We start from the raw sequence: 16,895 nt of genomic DNA, 5'->3' as shown, positions 1-16,895 counted from the left end.
TTAACTCAAGGCTTCCTAATAAAGCTTCGCTGGGGAAAACACTGGACCAGAGGTCTCCAACCTTGGCATCTTTAACACTTGTGGACTCAACTCCCAGAATTCCCTAGCTAGAATGGCTGGCTAAGGAATTCTGGGAGTTGAAGTCTACCAGTCTTAAATTTGCCAAGTTTGGAGAACCCTGATTTACATGAGAAACCTACCTCTTTTTCATTTGGGACCACTTCAGATATTTTGGGGTAAATAAAATATGGGAGTGATATCGACCTTTTCAGGAAGACAGTGGGTTGGGACAGAATGCTGACCACTTTTCTTACTCTAAAGCAGTGTTTCTCAATCTTGACTACTTTTAAGACATGGCCTTCAACTCCCAGACTTCCTGGCTGAGGAATTCTGGGAGTTGAAGTCCTCAAGTCTTAAAAGTTGCCAAATTTAAAGACCCCTGTTTTAAAGCAGTGGTTTTCAAACTCTGCAGTGATGCAACTCCCCAAAAGAATAAATTTGTGCGAAATCCTATGCCCCCCACAAGTAATATTTAATTGACGTTAGATTTGGACAAGAAATAAAGAAGCTACGTTTAATTACAGGCAGTCCCTGGATTAAGGACAAATTCCATTCCTAACTCATCTTTAACCTAAATTTGTGCGTGAGTCAAAGTTGTACTTGCAAATGAACTGCCTATTACTAGAAAACAGCAGATGGTTTTGTCCTTTCCCACAAGCCAACAAGAGTAAAGCGTTCAGGAAGCACTGAAACTAAGCTGTAAATTTAAAAGGTGCAGCTTCAGCGGCTCCTGAGCTCAAAGGAGGCGAATCCATCTACCATTTTTAGTAATAGGCAGCCGTTTGTATCTAAGGATGTTCTCTCACTTTTTAAAAATTTTTATTTATTTATAAAACAACACAATATGACAAACACAAAACACATATTCCCTTTTTACAACAGTTTCGTAGCGGTAATCTTCTATTGTTTACATTTCCCCCTAATTCTCCTTATAATATATATATCCTTCCTGTCCCATTATCCCTTAGTACTCTATAACTTCCTTCGCACATAGTATTAATTTTATACATTATCATAGCACCGAAAAAAGGGACTTATGACCATTTTTCACACGTATGACCGTTGCAGCATCCCCATGGTCATGTGATTTATATTTGGATGCTTGACAACTGACTCTCATTCATGATGGTTGCTGGGACATACGATCCACTTTTGCGACCTTCGGTCAATGGGGAAACCAGATTCACTTAACAGCAACGGGGCAAAACCCACTTAACCAGTTTCTCAGTTAGCAACATAAATTTTGGGCTCAATTGTGGTCAAAAGCCTAGCTCAGTTCCAACACGGGCCCAAACCCACTGCAGCAAACATTTCGTTTATGTTGGCTGTATTCTAAATGAAACTCACTTTGTAGATTTTATTTACTGAAGTTTCTATCTCATTTCTTAACTGCAGAATCTTGACGAATGCACCTTTAAAACAAGTAAGGCTTTTCAAAAAAAGAAGAATAAGATACTCACAAAACTCACTACAAAATTTGTCGGGACGTTCTAGGAAAACCAGCCTAAAGCCGGTGATCGAATAAGCGCAGGACCAAAAAGTTTGCAAAAACAGTAATTTTCATATACTCCGAAAGTGGTTTTTAACATTCTTTTTTGAAGAGGAAATTCAAAGATAGCCTCTCTCACTAAAACTGGGAGCAAGATTTTATGTGGACAGGGTTGTGTTTTATTTGGCCTCGTCTACTCAAGCTTAAAGCTTTGGGCCAATTCCTTTCTCTCAGCCCAACCCACATCACAGGGCTGTTGTGGGAAAAATAGGAGGGAAGTATGTTGAGATTTTTGGGGGAAAAGTACAAAGAGCAACTAAAGGCCTGGAGTCTAAAACATATGAAGGACGGTTGCAGGAATTCGGTTTGCCTAGTCTAGAGAGAAGGGGGACCAGGGGTGACGTGATAGCAGTATTCCAGTATTTGTGGGGCTGCCATGAAGAAGAGGGGAGTCAAACTATTTTCCAAAACACCAGAGGGAAATGAAAACTGATCAAGGAGAGAAGCAACTTGGAATTAAGGAGAAACTTCCTAACAGAACAATTAAACCAGTGGAACAGGAGTTACCTTCACAAATTTGGGGGGGGGGGGGACCTTCATCACTGGAGGTTTTTTATTTATTTATTTATTTATTTTATTTGATTTCTATACCGCCCTATTTCCGAAGGACTCAGGGTGGTGCACAGCCAAACAATAAAACACATACATACAAAATTTAAAAGTAGAATAAAATCAAATTAAATAATTTTTTAAGAAGAGATTGGACAGGCACTTGTCTGAAATGGTATACGGTCTCCTGCTTGAGCAGAGGGCTGGACTAGACGACCTCCTGGCTCTATTCTGATTGATTAGGTATGTTTGCCGCACTTATATAAATAACAAAGGCAAGATAAGAATAAATTAAACATGTGAATAAAAAAAAAAAAAAAACCAAGCTAAGGAAGGGAAAACCAAAGGGAAGTGGTGCCCTCCATGTGGGTTGTGCCAGCCTTTTTCTTTGCAAAGGGGGAAAAAAAAAATCCAATTACTGATTTATCTCACCTGATTCTTCTTCTTCTCCTCCAATGCTACAGCAAGGACCTAAATCACGTGGCATGAGAGCAATTTCTGCAGAAATGTTCAGGCCATAAAGAGAAGCAGTCCTGCCTCTGACAGCCTTTCCTCTCTGCAGAGTTCCAGCCTGCTCCCTCTGCTAATGTTCAGGGCAACCATTCTGGACTCTTGTACCTTGCCGAACTCTGACCCGTCTTGCGACATTCCCCACAAATAGTATGCACGCACACACACACATACACAGGGCAGGGCCTGTTTCTCCTGCTAAATCTACATCTGGAATCTTCCAAAGGTGAGAAGCAGCTGCTTCCCACCAGGCTAAACTATTTTTTTTTAATTATTTATTATTTAATAATAATGGCATAGGGCCAGGATACTTGCGAGACCGCCTGCTGCTACCGATAACCTCCCACCGGCCAAAACGCTCGCACAGAGAGGGCCTCCTCAGGGTGCCGTCGGCCAAGCAATGTTGCCTGGCAGCCCCCAGCGGGAGAGCCTTCTCTGTGGGGGCACCCGCCCTGTGGAATGAGCTACCTCCTGAAATACGACTGATCCCGGACCTCCGCACTTTCCACAAGGCCCTGAAGATTTATTGATTCCAACAAGCCAGCCTAGCTTAAATGGTTTTAATGGGGATTTTTAATCTTTTAATTTTATTGGGTTTTTGGGGTTTTAAATTGGTAATTTTTTGATTTTGTAGATTTGGATTTTTAAATTGGTAATGCCGCTGATTTAATTCATTTTAGTTTTTGCTTAACTTTTGTACTATATGTGTTTTAATTTCTGGCTGTCCACCGCCCTGACTCCCCCTGGGGAGAAGGGCGGTATATAAGTTTAATTAAAATAAAATAAATAAATAAATAAATAAAATTTATATCCCGCCTTTTATTGTTTTTATAAATAACTCATGGTGGTGAAGAACACAACCAATATTCCTTCTTCCTTCCTCCTATTTTCCCTACAACAACCATCCTGTGAGGTGAGGTGAGCGGAGAGTGAAGGACTGGTCCAAAGTCACCCAGTCAGCTTCAATGCATAAAGCGGGACTAGAACTCACCTTCTCCTGGTGATTGACCCGAAGACACTCAAGTCAGCTTTCATGCCTAAAACGGGACTAGAACTCACAGTCTCCTGGTGACTGGCCCAAAGTCACTCAGTTGGCTTTCATGCCCAAGGTGGGAGTAAAACTTACAGCCTCCTGGTGATTGGCCCAAAGTCGTTTCAATGCATAAAGTGGGACTAGAACTCACCTTCACCTGGTAATTGGCTCGAAGACACTCAAGTCGACTTTAATGCTTAAGGCAGGACTAGAACTCACTGACTCCTTGTGATTGGTCCAAAGTCACCCAGCCGGCTTTCCTGCCTAAGGCGGGATTGAAACTCAGAGTCCCAGCTTCTAGCCTGGTGCCTTAATCACGTACACAGCCAGAGAAGAGCTCACTATACCTGTTGTACAAGGTAGGGAAGAGCATCGCTACATAAAGCCCCAAGGGAAAGAACCGGGATATGCCAAGACTGGCCTTTTGTGAACTTTCCCACTTCTGCATATAAAATAGGCCAAACTGACTTTTGGTGGTTGCCCAAGAATTTCATTCAGAGGAATAAAGTCTGCTGGACCACATCCGGGGAAAACATGGATTGGTATGAGCCAGAGAACGAACGAATGAAACGTTCTAGAGAATATTAGGGTTTTGACACACCTGGTAAGAACGATAAATGAAAGTTTAATTTCAGGGGACCAGGTCGGGCAAGAGGGTGACCATTATTTTCTAACTATCCATTAAATCAGAATGACAATCCTGCGGCAGTTAACATCCGTATTCAGCCGACATGAACGGCAATATTTGTGTCAATGGAGATTGTGTGTGTGTGTGTGTGGCATCACGCAAACGATCCGATTCATGTAATGACGCCCTAACGCGAATGACATAAAATTGCTGCCCAAATTCGGTACACGGTACTCAAAGCTCCTCCAGGTGCCGTCGGCCAAACAATGTCGACTGGCGGCCCCTAGGGGGAGGGCTTTCTCTGTGGGGGCACCTACTATCTGGAACGAGCTCCCCCCCAGAGATACGGAGGATCCCGGATCTGCGCACCTTCCGCCGCGCTCTTAAGACCTTTTTATTCCACCATGCGGGCCTGGCCTAATCTTTTCCCTCTTTTTAATTATGCAAATTTTAATCGGTTTTTAAATGATTGGGGTGTTTTAATCTGTCTGGGCCAAAATGTTTAATTCGATTTTACTTTGTTTTTAAATTTTGTATCTATGTATTTTTACTGTTTGGCTGTTCACCGTCCTGAGTCCTTCGGGAGTAGGGCGGTATATAAATCAAATAAAGTAAGTAAGTAAACTGTCTCATACTGAAGTCGGGGAGGGTGTGGTTTCACTGAAATAAATTTCCTGCTGAAACTTTTCTTTTGTTACAATTACTCAGGAATGAGGGAGCAGGTTACAGCTAGTCCTCAACTTACGACCACAATGGGGAACAGAATTTCTATCGCTAAGCGAGTGAGTTGTTTATAGCAGGGGTCTGCAACCTTGGCAACTTTAAGCCTGGCGGACTTCAACTCCAAGAAGCTGGGGAATTCTTGGGAGTTGAAGTCCCCCCCGCCCCAGGCTTAAAGTCGCCAAGGTTGTAGACCCCTGGTTTATAGAAATTTCTTGTTGCTAAGCAGGGCACCTGTTCAGTGAGCCGGGCCTGATTTTATGACCTTTCTTGTCACAGCGGTTAAGCGAATCGCTGCAGCTGTTAAATGAATCACTTGACTGTTAAGTGAATCCAGCTTCCCCCATGGAAGCCGTCTGGGGAAGGTTGCAAATGGCGATCGCATGGCCCAGAGATCCTGCAACTCTAAAATATGTGACAATAGCTAAGTGCCTGCATTTTGATCACGTGGCCATGTGGACAGCTGCAAGGATGGGTAAGTGCAAGAACCAGTTGTAAGTCACACTCTTTTCAGTGCTGTTGTAAACTTCAAACAGTTGCTAAATAAATGCACGTCTCCCTGTACTTAGGTCCTGAAAACGCAGTGCATTTAACGTGCCTGTGGTTCTCTTGCAGATGCGAAGACATAAACAGCAGCTACTGCAGAACACAGGAATTTAGCTCCAGCATTTAAATCCTGGTTCTTTTTTCTTCCCTTACACCAGTGTTTCTCAACCTCGTCCACTTGAAGATGTGAGGACTTCAACTCCCAGAATTCCCCAGCCAGCATCGCTGGCTGGGGAAATTCTGGGAGTTGAAGTCCTCACATCTTCAAGTGGACGAGGTTGAGAAACACACCCTTACACAGTAAAGGACTTGTTGCTGCTTCTTCCTCAACTGTAGATGCTGAAACCGCTCGCAGAGTGTTTGGTTAAAGCCAGTGATCGGCTGCTGCCAGTTCGGGCGAACCGGTAGTTCCGATGATCAGCTGGCTCCGCCCACCCACCCACCACTGCCCTATCCTGTCCTATATTTCCTTCTTTCTGGTTCATCTGATTCGCGCAGCACAGCTGATTTCCGCGCCTCCGCTGTTCTACTTAGCGGGGCTGCCTTTAGAAGATAAGCAGCCGAGCTTCAAATTGCTGTATTTTGAACGCTGTATGCGAGCGCATTACACGTTGTTAAACCAGTTGCAGCCCACCACTGGTTAAAGTCACACCTGGTCTTACAATATTTACTTGTAGCTATGTAGGCTTCAGGCCTCCCAGCCCCAAGCTGTTAACTTGATCCTTCCTGATCACATTCACACAACCCATAAACCATCTCCTAGCTAGCAGAACCTCCTTCTGGTCTGGACTAAACATCAGTTAAGGAGAAGCTTCCTAATAGTGAGAACAATTAACCAGTGGAACAGACTGCCTCCAGAAGGTCAGGGGTGTCAAACTCAAGACCCAGGGCCCAGATCCGGCCTTCGGGATGTTCAGATTTGGCCCGTGGGGCCACTCTGGAAACAGCAAAGGACCAGTCTGCGGTGCCATTGCCAGCAAAAATGGGAGCTCCGTTTTCCCTGGCAGAGGGTTGCAGGAGGCCATCGCAGGCAAAAACGGAGCTCGGGAGCCCGTTTTCAATGTCAAATCGCTCCGCCACCACCGGCGCCTCTGACACGAGTGACATTCTTGCTAGGGAATTCTGGGAGTTGAAGTCCACAGATCTTAAAAGTTGATGAAATTGAAGAATATCTCTGTAAGAATATCTCTTCAAACTTTGAAGTTTGAAACTTCAACTTCAAAGCTGAAGTTTTGTTGAGCTGAAATATTTTGAACTGGATCTTCTCACAGGCAAAATAGGGTTTTTTTTGCCAGCGAGGCATAATTTTTTTCGGAACATTGTTTTTAGAGAATCCAATTTGTCAACAAACCCCAATAAGAAACCACTGCATGACATTGGTCCCAGGAGCATTTTTTTTTTTTTTTTACAAAAGCTGTTGAGAAGTCTAGGCTACGGCTCACTTGAAAATGAAGATGTGAGTTTTGCACTTTTAACAACAGGAATCACAGACTACAATAAATGTCTATGGAGATTCTCAGCCCTCCAGGTCGTGGTTGTCCCAAAGGTGCTTTTTCAGGAGGCAACTGGACTTCCTTGTTTTTTTCTTTTGAAGATGTTTCACTTCTCATCCAAGAAGCTTCTTCAGCTCTGACTGGATGGTGGGGAATGGAAGGATTTATATTCCTTGCAGACAGCTGGTCATCAGCTGGAGCCTGAGTGGCATAGGAAGCTAATGCCTCCTACTAAGGCAGCATTTAACATCCAGCTGCCTGCAATTACTGCGAGTTCAATTCTCACCAGGCTCAAGGTCGACTCAACCTTCTATCGCTTTCTAAGGTGGGTAAAAATGAGGACCCAGTTCGTGGGGGCAATAAGCTGACTTTGTATAAAATATACAAAAGTATGAAGGCTGTTGCTTAACGCATTGTAAGCCGCTCTGAGTCTCCGGAGAAGGGCGGCATATAAAAATAAATAAAAATAAAAATAAAAATAATAAAAATAAAATCTGCATCCTTTTAGAGGGTCGTTGAGGCCACTTGGAGGTTTATCTAGGTCCTCAGGGTCACCTGAGTGCTGCAAATGGGCGTGGTGCCTTTTGGGCTGCAGGATGTTTTTCTGCCCTATGTCCCTTCACTGTTGAACACGAACGCAGACTGTTGGGGAGGAGTCTGTGTTGTCTGCATCTCAAACTGAAATGCAAATGGTTCCTGTAGTCTGCAATTTTTTTTTTCCTGGAAATCCGTTGATATTCCCACACCATTAGAAGGGTGTTTATCCTAAAGGGCATAGTCTGCAAGAAATATAAATCTTTTCATTCCCCACCATCCAGTCAGAGCTGAAGAAGCCTCTTGGATGAGAAGTGAAACGTCTTCAGAAGAAAAAACAAGGAAGTCCAGTTGCCTCTTGAAAAAGCACCTTCGGGACAACTACAATAAATGTATCGCTAGGCAATGCTGTGGAGTATCTGCATACTACTGTAGTGGCCAAAATTGTGGAAACCTTTCGGGGAAAGTGTATTTTCTAAAACTAGCTAATAACACCACTTTTTTCTTTTTGAGTAGTACTATAAAATTATATATCAATGGAAAGATAATTTAATCAAGAATGTAATGCAGTAACTTTTATGAAGGATTTGCTATTAGAATGGCAGTTACAGTATAAAGAAGAAAAGTGAAACACGTAGAAAAAAACGAGATATGCAAAAATGATCACCATGTCAGTTAATACTTAGTTGGGTAACCTTTAGCATGAATTACGGCCTTACAACGTCTTCCCATGGAGTGAACCAAGTCTTTTCATTCTGCAGCGGTTATAATGTGAAACCAAAATTGAAGGATTGCTTCTATTAACTAGGTTTTATTGCTAGGTCACTTTTGACTAACAAGTTTCTTTAGTCAGCTCCATATATTTTTCAATTGGGTTAAGGTCTGGGCTATTCCCAGCAGTGGAATATGATTATCTTGAAACTCCAAAAAAAAAAAAAAAAAAGTGGTGTTATTAGCCATCAAACCTCAAAAATACACTTTTCCCAAAAGGTTTCCACAATTTTGGCCACTCCTGTATGTCCATCTTCTTAGGTACCTCTGAACAATTTCTCCCACCCCAATCTACCTTCATTGGATAGCCGTGAGAAAATTAAGGCAGAATCTCAATTAAACCACCTTGAGCTAAGAAAGTTAAATATAAACCTTAGTATAGGTAGTCTTTGACTTACGACCACAACTGAACCCAAAATTTCTGTTGTTAAGGGAAACACTTGAGTGATTTTGCCCCATTTTACGACCTTGCTTGCCGCAGTCATTAAGTGAATCACTGCAGTTGTTAAATTAGTCGCACAGTTGTTAAATGAATCTGGCTCCCCCACTGACTTTGACCCCGCAGGACACTGCGACCATCATAAATTGGCAATCATAAATTGCCACGCCTCTGAATTTGGATCACGCGACCATGGGGATGCTGCAACGGCCATAAGTATGAAAAAGGGTCATAACTCAATTTTTTCAGTGACGTCGTAACTCTGAACAGTCGCTAAAAGAAGTGTTGTAACTTGAGACTATCTGTACTAATAAGCTCTGAATCACAACCACTGGAACCCGAATATAGAGATATTTGATACAAATATCAAAACAACTGAATTTTGCAAGTAAACAAGCAAGCTCAGAGAGCACCAAGGACCCCTCATTTTAACCCTGAGCTACAAATATTCTCCTTTATTGGTACAACTGAATTTTAAATGACAACCTGACGTTTCTAGGAACTTGGCAACCAGAAGGTCTGAAGCCTTCTCAGATCATTTTGTCTCTTTTAGTATTGATGCTGTTGTCAATTTGAAAACACTATTTCAAAATATTGATAAAAGTATTTGTTTTGAAAGCAGGATATAAACAGTATTAATAAAACAATAAACAACAGGAAGTGATGTAATGTAAGGTAAAGGTAAAGGCTGGGAACGTGAGACAGGCGAACAAACTAAGTTAAGACCCTGAATACTGTGTTTCCCCATAAATAAGACCCTGTCTTATTTTCTTTTGGGCTCCAAAATAAGCACTAGGGCAGGGGTGGGCAACTGTGGCCCTTTTACAACCTGTGGACTTCAACTCCCAGAATTCTGTGGACTTCAACTCCCAGAATTCTGGGAGTTGAAGTCCACAGGTTGTAAAAGGGCCACAGTTGCCCACCTCTGCACTAGGGCTTATTTTCAAGGGATGTCTTATTTTTTTCCCTCTTGTAGTTTAAGAGTACATGGGAGACCCACTTCGTCTGCTGCCCCCCATGTCCCGCACCAACTTACCTCAGGGCCACCACAGCCAGGCCACCAAACCCCCCCCATACCTGCCTCGCTTCCCTGAGGTAAGCCGGTGCGGGGCGTGTGGGGAAACTCCACCCCTCGCCTCGCCTCATGGGCGCAGCACCACATACAACCAGATGGAATGGGTAGCCGGCCGGTTGTGCAGGCGTTTAAGTAGGGCTTATTTAGGGGATAGGGCTTATATTAGGCACACGAGGAAAAAATATGGTAGGGCTTATTTTTGGGATAGGTCTTGTTTTCAGGGAAACATGGTAATGGCTATTTTATTGTCCCACCCAGCCGACTCCCCCCCCCTTTTCTTACTGTCTTGCGCTCTCGCTTTGGCGGGACCGGTGGTTGAGGATTCATCATGACTTGGGAAGTTGGGAATTGTTGCACGTTCTGCGCAGGATAATATGCACCAGCTGAAGGAGAAAAGGAGAAATTTGAGTTATTGCAGTCATATCATACAGGTAGTCCTCAACGTACGACCACAATTGAGCGCAAAATTTTATGTTGCTGAGAGAGAAATCTGTTAAGTGTGTTTTGGTCCCATTTTATGACTTTTCTTGCCACGTTAGTTAAGCAAATCACCGCAATTGTTAAATTAGTAACCTGGTTTTTCAATAAATCTGGTTTCCCCACTGTCTTTCCTTGTCAGGGGATCACATGACCAAGGAACATTGCATCCGTCATAAATGTGAGTCAGTGGTCAAGCAACCAAAGGTAGGCCGGACTTTTGAGTTTCTAGCATCTCTAAAGTGTTCAAACTTTGTACAGATAGTCCTCGAGTTATGACCACAAGCGAGCCTGAAATTTATGTTGCTAGGCGAAATGTTTGTTAAGGGAGCTTTGCCCCATTTTGCGACTTTTCTTGCTACAGTTGTTAAGTGAATCATTCCGTTTGTTAATTTGGTAACATGGTTGTTAAGTGAATCTGGATTTCCCCATGGACTTTGCTTGTCAGAAGGACGCAAAAGGTGATCACGTAACCCTGAAGCACTGCAACCATCATAAATATGTCAGTTCCCAAATGTCCAAATTTTGATCACGTGACCACCCCACTCCAGGGATGCTGTAATGGTCATAAGTGTGAAAAGTAGTGACGTCACTTTTTGAGTGCCGTTGTTAACTTTGAACGGTCACTACATGAACTGTTGTAAGTCGAGGATTACCTGTACACCCATGTGCAGTGCAAAATCTCTCACGTAGCCTACAGGTAATCCTCGACTTACAACTACAATTGAGGCCAGAATTACCATTGCTAAAGGAAGCGGATTGTTGAGCCACATCAGATTTTACCACCTTTTAACCATGCTTGTTAAACAAATTACTATAGTTGCTAAGTGGATTGTGCAGTTGTTAAGCGAAGCTGGCTTTGATTGTTGAAAGTTGGCTGGGAAGGTCACTCATGGCAATCACATGACTCCAGGATGCTGCAATGATTGAAAATACTGTGTTTCCCCAAAAATAAGACTGGGTCTTATATTAATTTTTGCTCCAAAAGATGCATAAGGGCTTATTTTTTTGATTAGGTCTTATTTTCAGGGAAATACAGTATTAAATGTATCCGTGTGGCTGACTGTATTTACTGGGGTTTATTTTGGGGGTAGGGCTTATACTACAAGCATCCTGAAAAATCATGCTAGGGCTTATTTTCGAGTTTGGGTCTTATTTTCGAGGACTTTGATGAGGTGATGGTTGACTCCAGCACCTAGATTTTGATCAGGTGATGGTTGACTGATCGTAAGTAACTTTTTAAAGTCCTGTTTAACCGTCACTAAACCAATTTTGTAACTGTAAGACAAACCACTGCCTGTTCAGCCTCCCATACAAGACAAAGAGTTGACTTCCCGAGACTCTCAAAAATTACTTTTCTTTCGGTGGCTAAAGTCTCTCCACATTGCCAAATTTCACATGATCTTCGGCAAGCATGCCAAAATCATGCATGACGTTGGGATGATTACAAAGGGCAACATCTCTCAGCTATTTTGAAACAAATGGGACAAATGCACCTCTACAGCACGATGCAAAATTGTGTGATTATCCCTGCATAAGTTGACAATTCTTGCCTATACCAAGGGTCAGATCCCTTCCAATTCTGTTACTGTTACCTGATGTTGGAAGAGTTAGCGGTAAAAGGAAACCCAGGCCATCAAAGACCATGGTGGCCGGACACTTTTCAGATCTGACACCAGCCAAAGCAGAGAACAACTCAAAGGAAGTAATGCAAGATCAGAAGATGTAGAGCAAGGGTGTCAAAACTCCATTTCATTGAGGGCTGCATCAGGGTTGTGTTTGACCTGGGGGGGGGGGGCGCGGTAGGCATGGCCATCTTGGCATCTCTTGTGCCAGGGGCACCTGTGGTGGCCCGGGCACTCTACCAGCGAAAACAGACTCCCGAGCTCCGTTTTCAACTGCAACGGCCTCCTGCAACTTCCCTCTGCCAGGGAAAACGGAGCTCGAGAGGACCACGTGTGGCCCTCGTGAGCTGTTTTCCCTGGCAGAGGCACCACGGGCTGGTCCTTCGCTCTTTCCAATCTAAGCACTCCATGGGCTGCATCCGGCCCCCGGGCCTTGAGTTTGACACCCCTGCTGTAGAGAGACCTGGCCTAAAGAATGACCAAGAGTCATCACTGGAGGCTTTTAAGAAGAAACTGGATAGTCATTTGTCTGAAATGGGATACGGTCTCCTGCTTGAGCAAGGGGCTGGACTAGAAGACCTCCAAGGTCCCTTCCAGCTCTATTCTGATGCTGATGCTGAATGGATACCCTCCTCCTCCTCTTCATTATGAGAAAACTGACAGAATTAGAACAGGAAGCAGCTCTGGGAATGTATTCATTTATTTGTATCCCACCTGTATTATTTATTATTATTAAGGTTTTTACACACCTTTATTATTTTTACAAATAACTCAAAGGCCACAAATATATCCAACACCCCTTCTTCCTCCTCCTATTTCCCCCCCCCAACAACCACCCCTGAGAAGTGAGTTGGACTGAGGGAGAATGACTGGCCCAAAGTTGCCCAGCTGGCTTCCATGCCTAAGGACTAGAATTCACGGTCCCCCTGCCTTCCAGCCTGGTGCCTTAAACCATTAGACCAAGAACCCTAACCTGTTCAGAAACCTCTGCAGTGCCTTTGGAAATTTCGGAGTGCAATTCTCATATTCTCATCCACTGATCATGTTGGCTAGGGCAGGGGTCAGCAACCTGCGGCTCTGGAGCCGCATGTGGCTCTTTCACCCCTCTGCTGCGGCTCCCTGTCACTCAAAGTAGGCGTCACAAACGCCAATGTGCGACACCCCCGGCAAGCGATTTATTGAGCCCCTGGTAGGCCAACCATGGATAAATCCAAGAAAAGAAAAGTTTCAGAAGAAAACAGAACATTTAATTCAACTACATATGCTAGTTTTGTGGCCTAGTCAGGCACAGGAAGGATTTTGTGACTCCCGGTGTTTTCTTTTCTGTGGGAAACGGGTCCAAATGGCTCTTTGAATGTTTAAGGTTGCAGATCCCTGGGCTAGGGGATGATGGGCCTTGTGATCAAGCAACCTACCTAATCTTGCCATTGCTGTCATATCAAGAGCAACGTAATCTCTTGGAAGGCTTTAGATCTGGAGGAACAGCTCTTTGAAATCACCCAGTCTTCCCTCTACATTAGCATATTATGAGTTATCCAAGCCTCCCTATATATAATAGTAATACAAGTAAAATTCTGCTTTTCGGATTGGTGGAAACCACTTAAAAACCTGTAGGGAAGATCACATATACAGTTACAGCTTTCCTCCGTGTTTGTTTCCCCCCTGGCTGGCATCTACTGGCATCCTCATTTTTAATCGGAGAAATCATGTAGTGAAACTGATAAAAATCAGCCTTCCACCCCAATTGCAGCTCGACTCCATTCAAGTCATGGATCCTTATGCTGCGGCTAAACCTTCCATTCATTCATTACACATTTTTTTTTAAAAAAATATGTAATTTCTTCCTCTGCTCTCAACTTGGCAATAGCAAAAAATAAATTCAGGTGGTCCTCGACTTACAACCGTTTAATGACCCTTCGAAGTTACAATGTCACCGAAACAAGTGACTTAGGACCGTGTTTCACACTTCCGACCGTTGCAGCAGCCCCATGGCCACGTGATCAAAATTCAGATGCTTGGCAATTGACTCATATTTATGACGGCTGCAGTGTCCCAGGGTCACGTGATTGCCTTTTGCCACCTTCTGACACACAAAATCAACAGGGAAGCCAGATTCACTTAACCACCGTGTTACTAACTTAACAACTCTGGCAAGAAAGGTCGTAGAATGGGGCAAAACTCAATAAATATTTACTGATCACTTAGCAACAGAAATTTGGTGCTCAACTGTGGTCATAAGTCGAGGACTACCTGTACACTGGGCCATCTGGCTCTAGCGTAACCTGAAAAGCATCGAGGGGAGCTAATGTGAAACCACACCTCAGCCAAATTTCTTCCAGGTAGGAGAGATGTAGCAAAACATCTGAAGAAAATCAGGCTTTGGGCAAGAAGAAAAGCTAATATGTATTTCCACAGCTGTTCTATCACATCTCTTGGCTGTAAATGAGGAAAACAATGGAAAGTCAGAGATATCCTGAAGATGGACAGCCAATAAATTTTATAAATAAATACCGTATTTTTCGGACTATAAGATGCACTTTTTTGTCTCCCAAAAGGGGGTGAAAATGTCTGTGTGTCTTAGAGGACCGAATGGTGCCGAAGCCCCACCCACTTGCCGGCTGTTTTTTGTTTTTTTTTTAATTTGATTTATATGCTGCCCTTCTCCGGAGACTCAGGGCAGCTTACAATGCGTTAAGCAATAGCCTTCATCCTTTTGTATATTTATACAAAGTCAGCTTATTGCCCCCACAATCTGGGTCCTCATTTAACCTACCTTAGAAAGGATGGAAGGCTGAGTCAACCTTGAGCCTGGCGAGATTCGAACCTGCAGTAATTGCAGGCAGCTGGTCTTAATAACAGGGTGCTTTAGACCACTGTACTACCAAGGCTTTTTGCCTTCGCATGGCCTGATTTCGGGCCTTTTTCCATGAAAAAAGGGCCACAAAAAGCCTCAAAAATGGGCTGAAAAAAGCCTTGAAAACGGGCAGAAAAAAAAGGGGGGGGAAGGCCTGAAAAAAAGCCCGAAAATGGGGCGTGCAGAGACCAAAAACCTTTTTTTGTTGTTTTCCTCTTCTAAATTTAGGGACGTCTTAATAGTCCGAAAAGTACAGTAGATAAAAATGGAAGTTAACATTTCAGTCTGGTTGACTTCCAGAATGGGAGTGAACAGTACAGGACATATAAAAAAGAACTTGAATGAGAAAGCTCAGATATAGTGACCTGTAGTAAACGAATAACAGAATAATAGAATTGGAAGGGACCTTGGAGGTCTTCTATTCCAGCCCGCCAGCTCAAGCAGGAGACCTTATACCATTTCAGACAAGTGGCTATCCAGTCTCTTCTTAAAAAGCTCCAATAATGGAATACCCACAACTTCTGGTGGCAAGCTGTTCCTCTGGTTAATTGTTCTCCCTGTCAGGGAAATTTCTCCTTAGTTCTAGGTTGCTTCTCTCCTTGATTAGTTTCCATCCATTGCTTCTTGTCCTGCCTTCAGTTGCTTTGGAGAATAGCTTGACCCCCTTCTTCTTTGAATGAACGAATGAAGGTTACCACAAAACTATATAATGCTTTGATCACAAGAAGGCCATGAAATGAGGCAGGTTAGATAAAGGAACACCTAGCTCCTCAATGGAGGCATTAGGCGATCTTGTGGCTTTATTTATTTATTTATTTATTTAGTTAGTTAGTTAGTTAGTTAGTTAGTTAGTTAGTTAGTTAGTTAGTTAGTTAGTTAGTTATTTTATTCAATTTGTATCCCGCCCTTCTCCTAGTGGACTCAGGGCGGTGCACAGCCAGAACTAAAACACATACCAATACAAAATTTAAAATTATTAAAAGAATTATATGACTTTGGCCCAAAATTTAAAACATTGAGACTAAAACCCATTCACAATTTAAAAGGCAAAAAAAAAAAAAAGGGGGGGGGGGTTTCACGCCACCCCTGCTTGATGGAAAAGAAAAGATTTTAGGGCACGGCGAAAGACCCGGAGATCCGATATCCTTCGTATCTCCGGGGGCAAATCGTTCCAGAGGTCAGGAGCTGCCACATAGAAGACCCTCCCCCTGGGGGTCGCCAGCCGACATTGCCTGGCCGACAGCACCCTGAGGAGTCCCTCTCTGTGGGAGCGTACTGGTCGGTGGGAGGCTATCGGCGGCAGAAGGCGGTCCCGCAAATACGCAGGTCCAAACAGGGTAAAGATGTGCCTAAATTCTCAGCAGCGCATTTATCTGATTTGCCTTTATCAATGGCAGGCATCTTGAGAGGACTTCCAGTGTTTGGCCTACAACACCCACAATTCCTTGTCGTCGGCCCCGTGGAGTAGAGCTGTCCAAAAAAAAAAAACCAGTTATGATATACCTGGCTGCCTATTCCAATCTGCCATCTTTCCATGCGTTTTTCTATCGTAAGGGCTGCCCGATGACGTTCGTATGATTTCTCCACCTTTCCAAAAAAAATAAAATTTGGAAAGACAAGAGCAATGGCAGGACGGGGGGGGGGGGGGATCATTTCGACATATGCGCAGTATTGGAAAGAAAAAGGAATACCACCGGAAGAGCATTTGATTTGGAAAATTTTAGAATGCGCTGAGATGTGTAAATTAACATATGAGATTGATGAGAAAGAGGAATCGGAATATTATATGGTGTGGGGACTATGGTACAAATGGTTGGAAGATAGAAGAAAGGAAAAGGAACAACTTAGATACCTAAATAAGGGAGTAAAATATGAGATATAGTAAGTTAAGAATGTATTCAATCTGTATTTATATTAACACTGTCTAACCGATAGTTCATGTATTGTATTACTATGTAACTTAATAAAAAAAAAATTTTTTAAATCATTTCGTGTTAGTTAGTTAGTTAGTTAGTTAGTTTATTATATTTAT

The 16,895-nt window shown here is 43.2% G+C and overlaps 1 protein-coding gene across 35 annotated transcripts in view; it reads right to left on the bottom strand.

The window, feature by feature from the left end:
- Window positions 1-16,895, bottom strand: part of EIF4G1 (eukaryotic translation initiation factor 4 gamma 1) — a 147,296-nt gene that overhangs the window by 75,529 nt on the left and 54,872 nt on the right. For all 35 annotated transcript variants that reach the window (XM_087872459.1, XM_087872440.1, XM_087872446.1 and 32 more), the window contains one exon: window positions 10,190-10,290. In XM_087872459.1, the coding sequence (XP_087728585.1) occupies window positions 10,190-10,290 (101 nt within the window). The remainder of the gene's footprint in view (window positions 1-10,189; window positions 10,291-16,895) is intronic.

This window comes from Pantherophis guttatus, chromosome 6 (assembly GCF_059756535.1).
Source record: "Pantherophis guttatus breed Tessera chromosome 6, ASM5975653v1, whole genome shotgun sequence".
Classification (NCBI taxonomy): domain Eukaryota; kingdom Metazoa; phylum Chordata; class Lepidosauria; order Squamata; family Colubridae; genus Pantherophis; species Pantherophis guttatus.
Note: the sequence above shows the minus strand (reverse complement) of the source record. Positions and strands in the feature narration are given on the sequence as shown.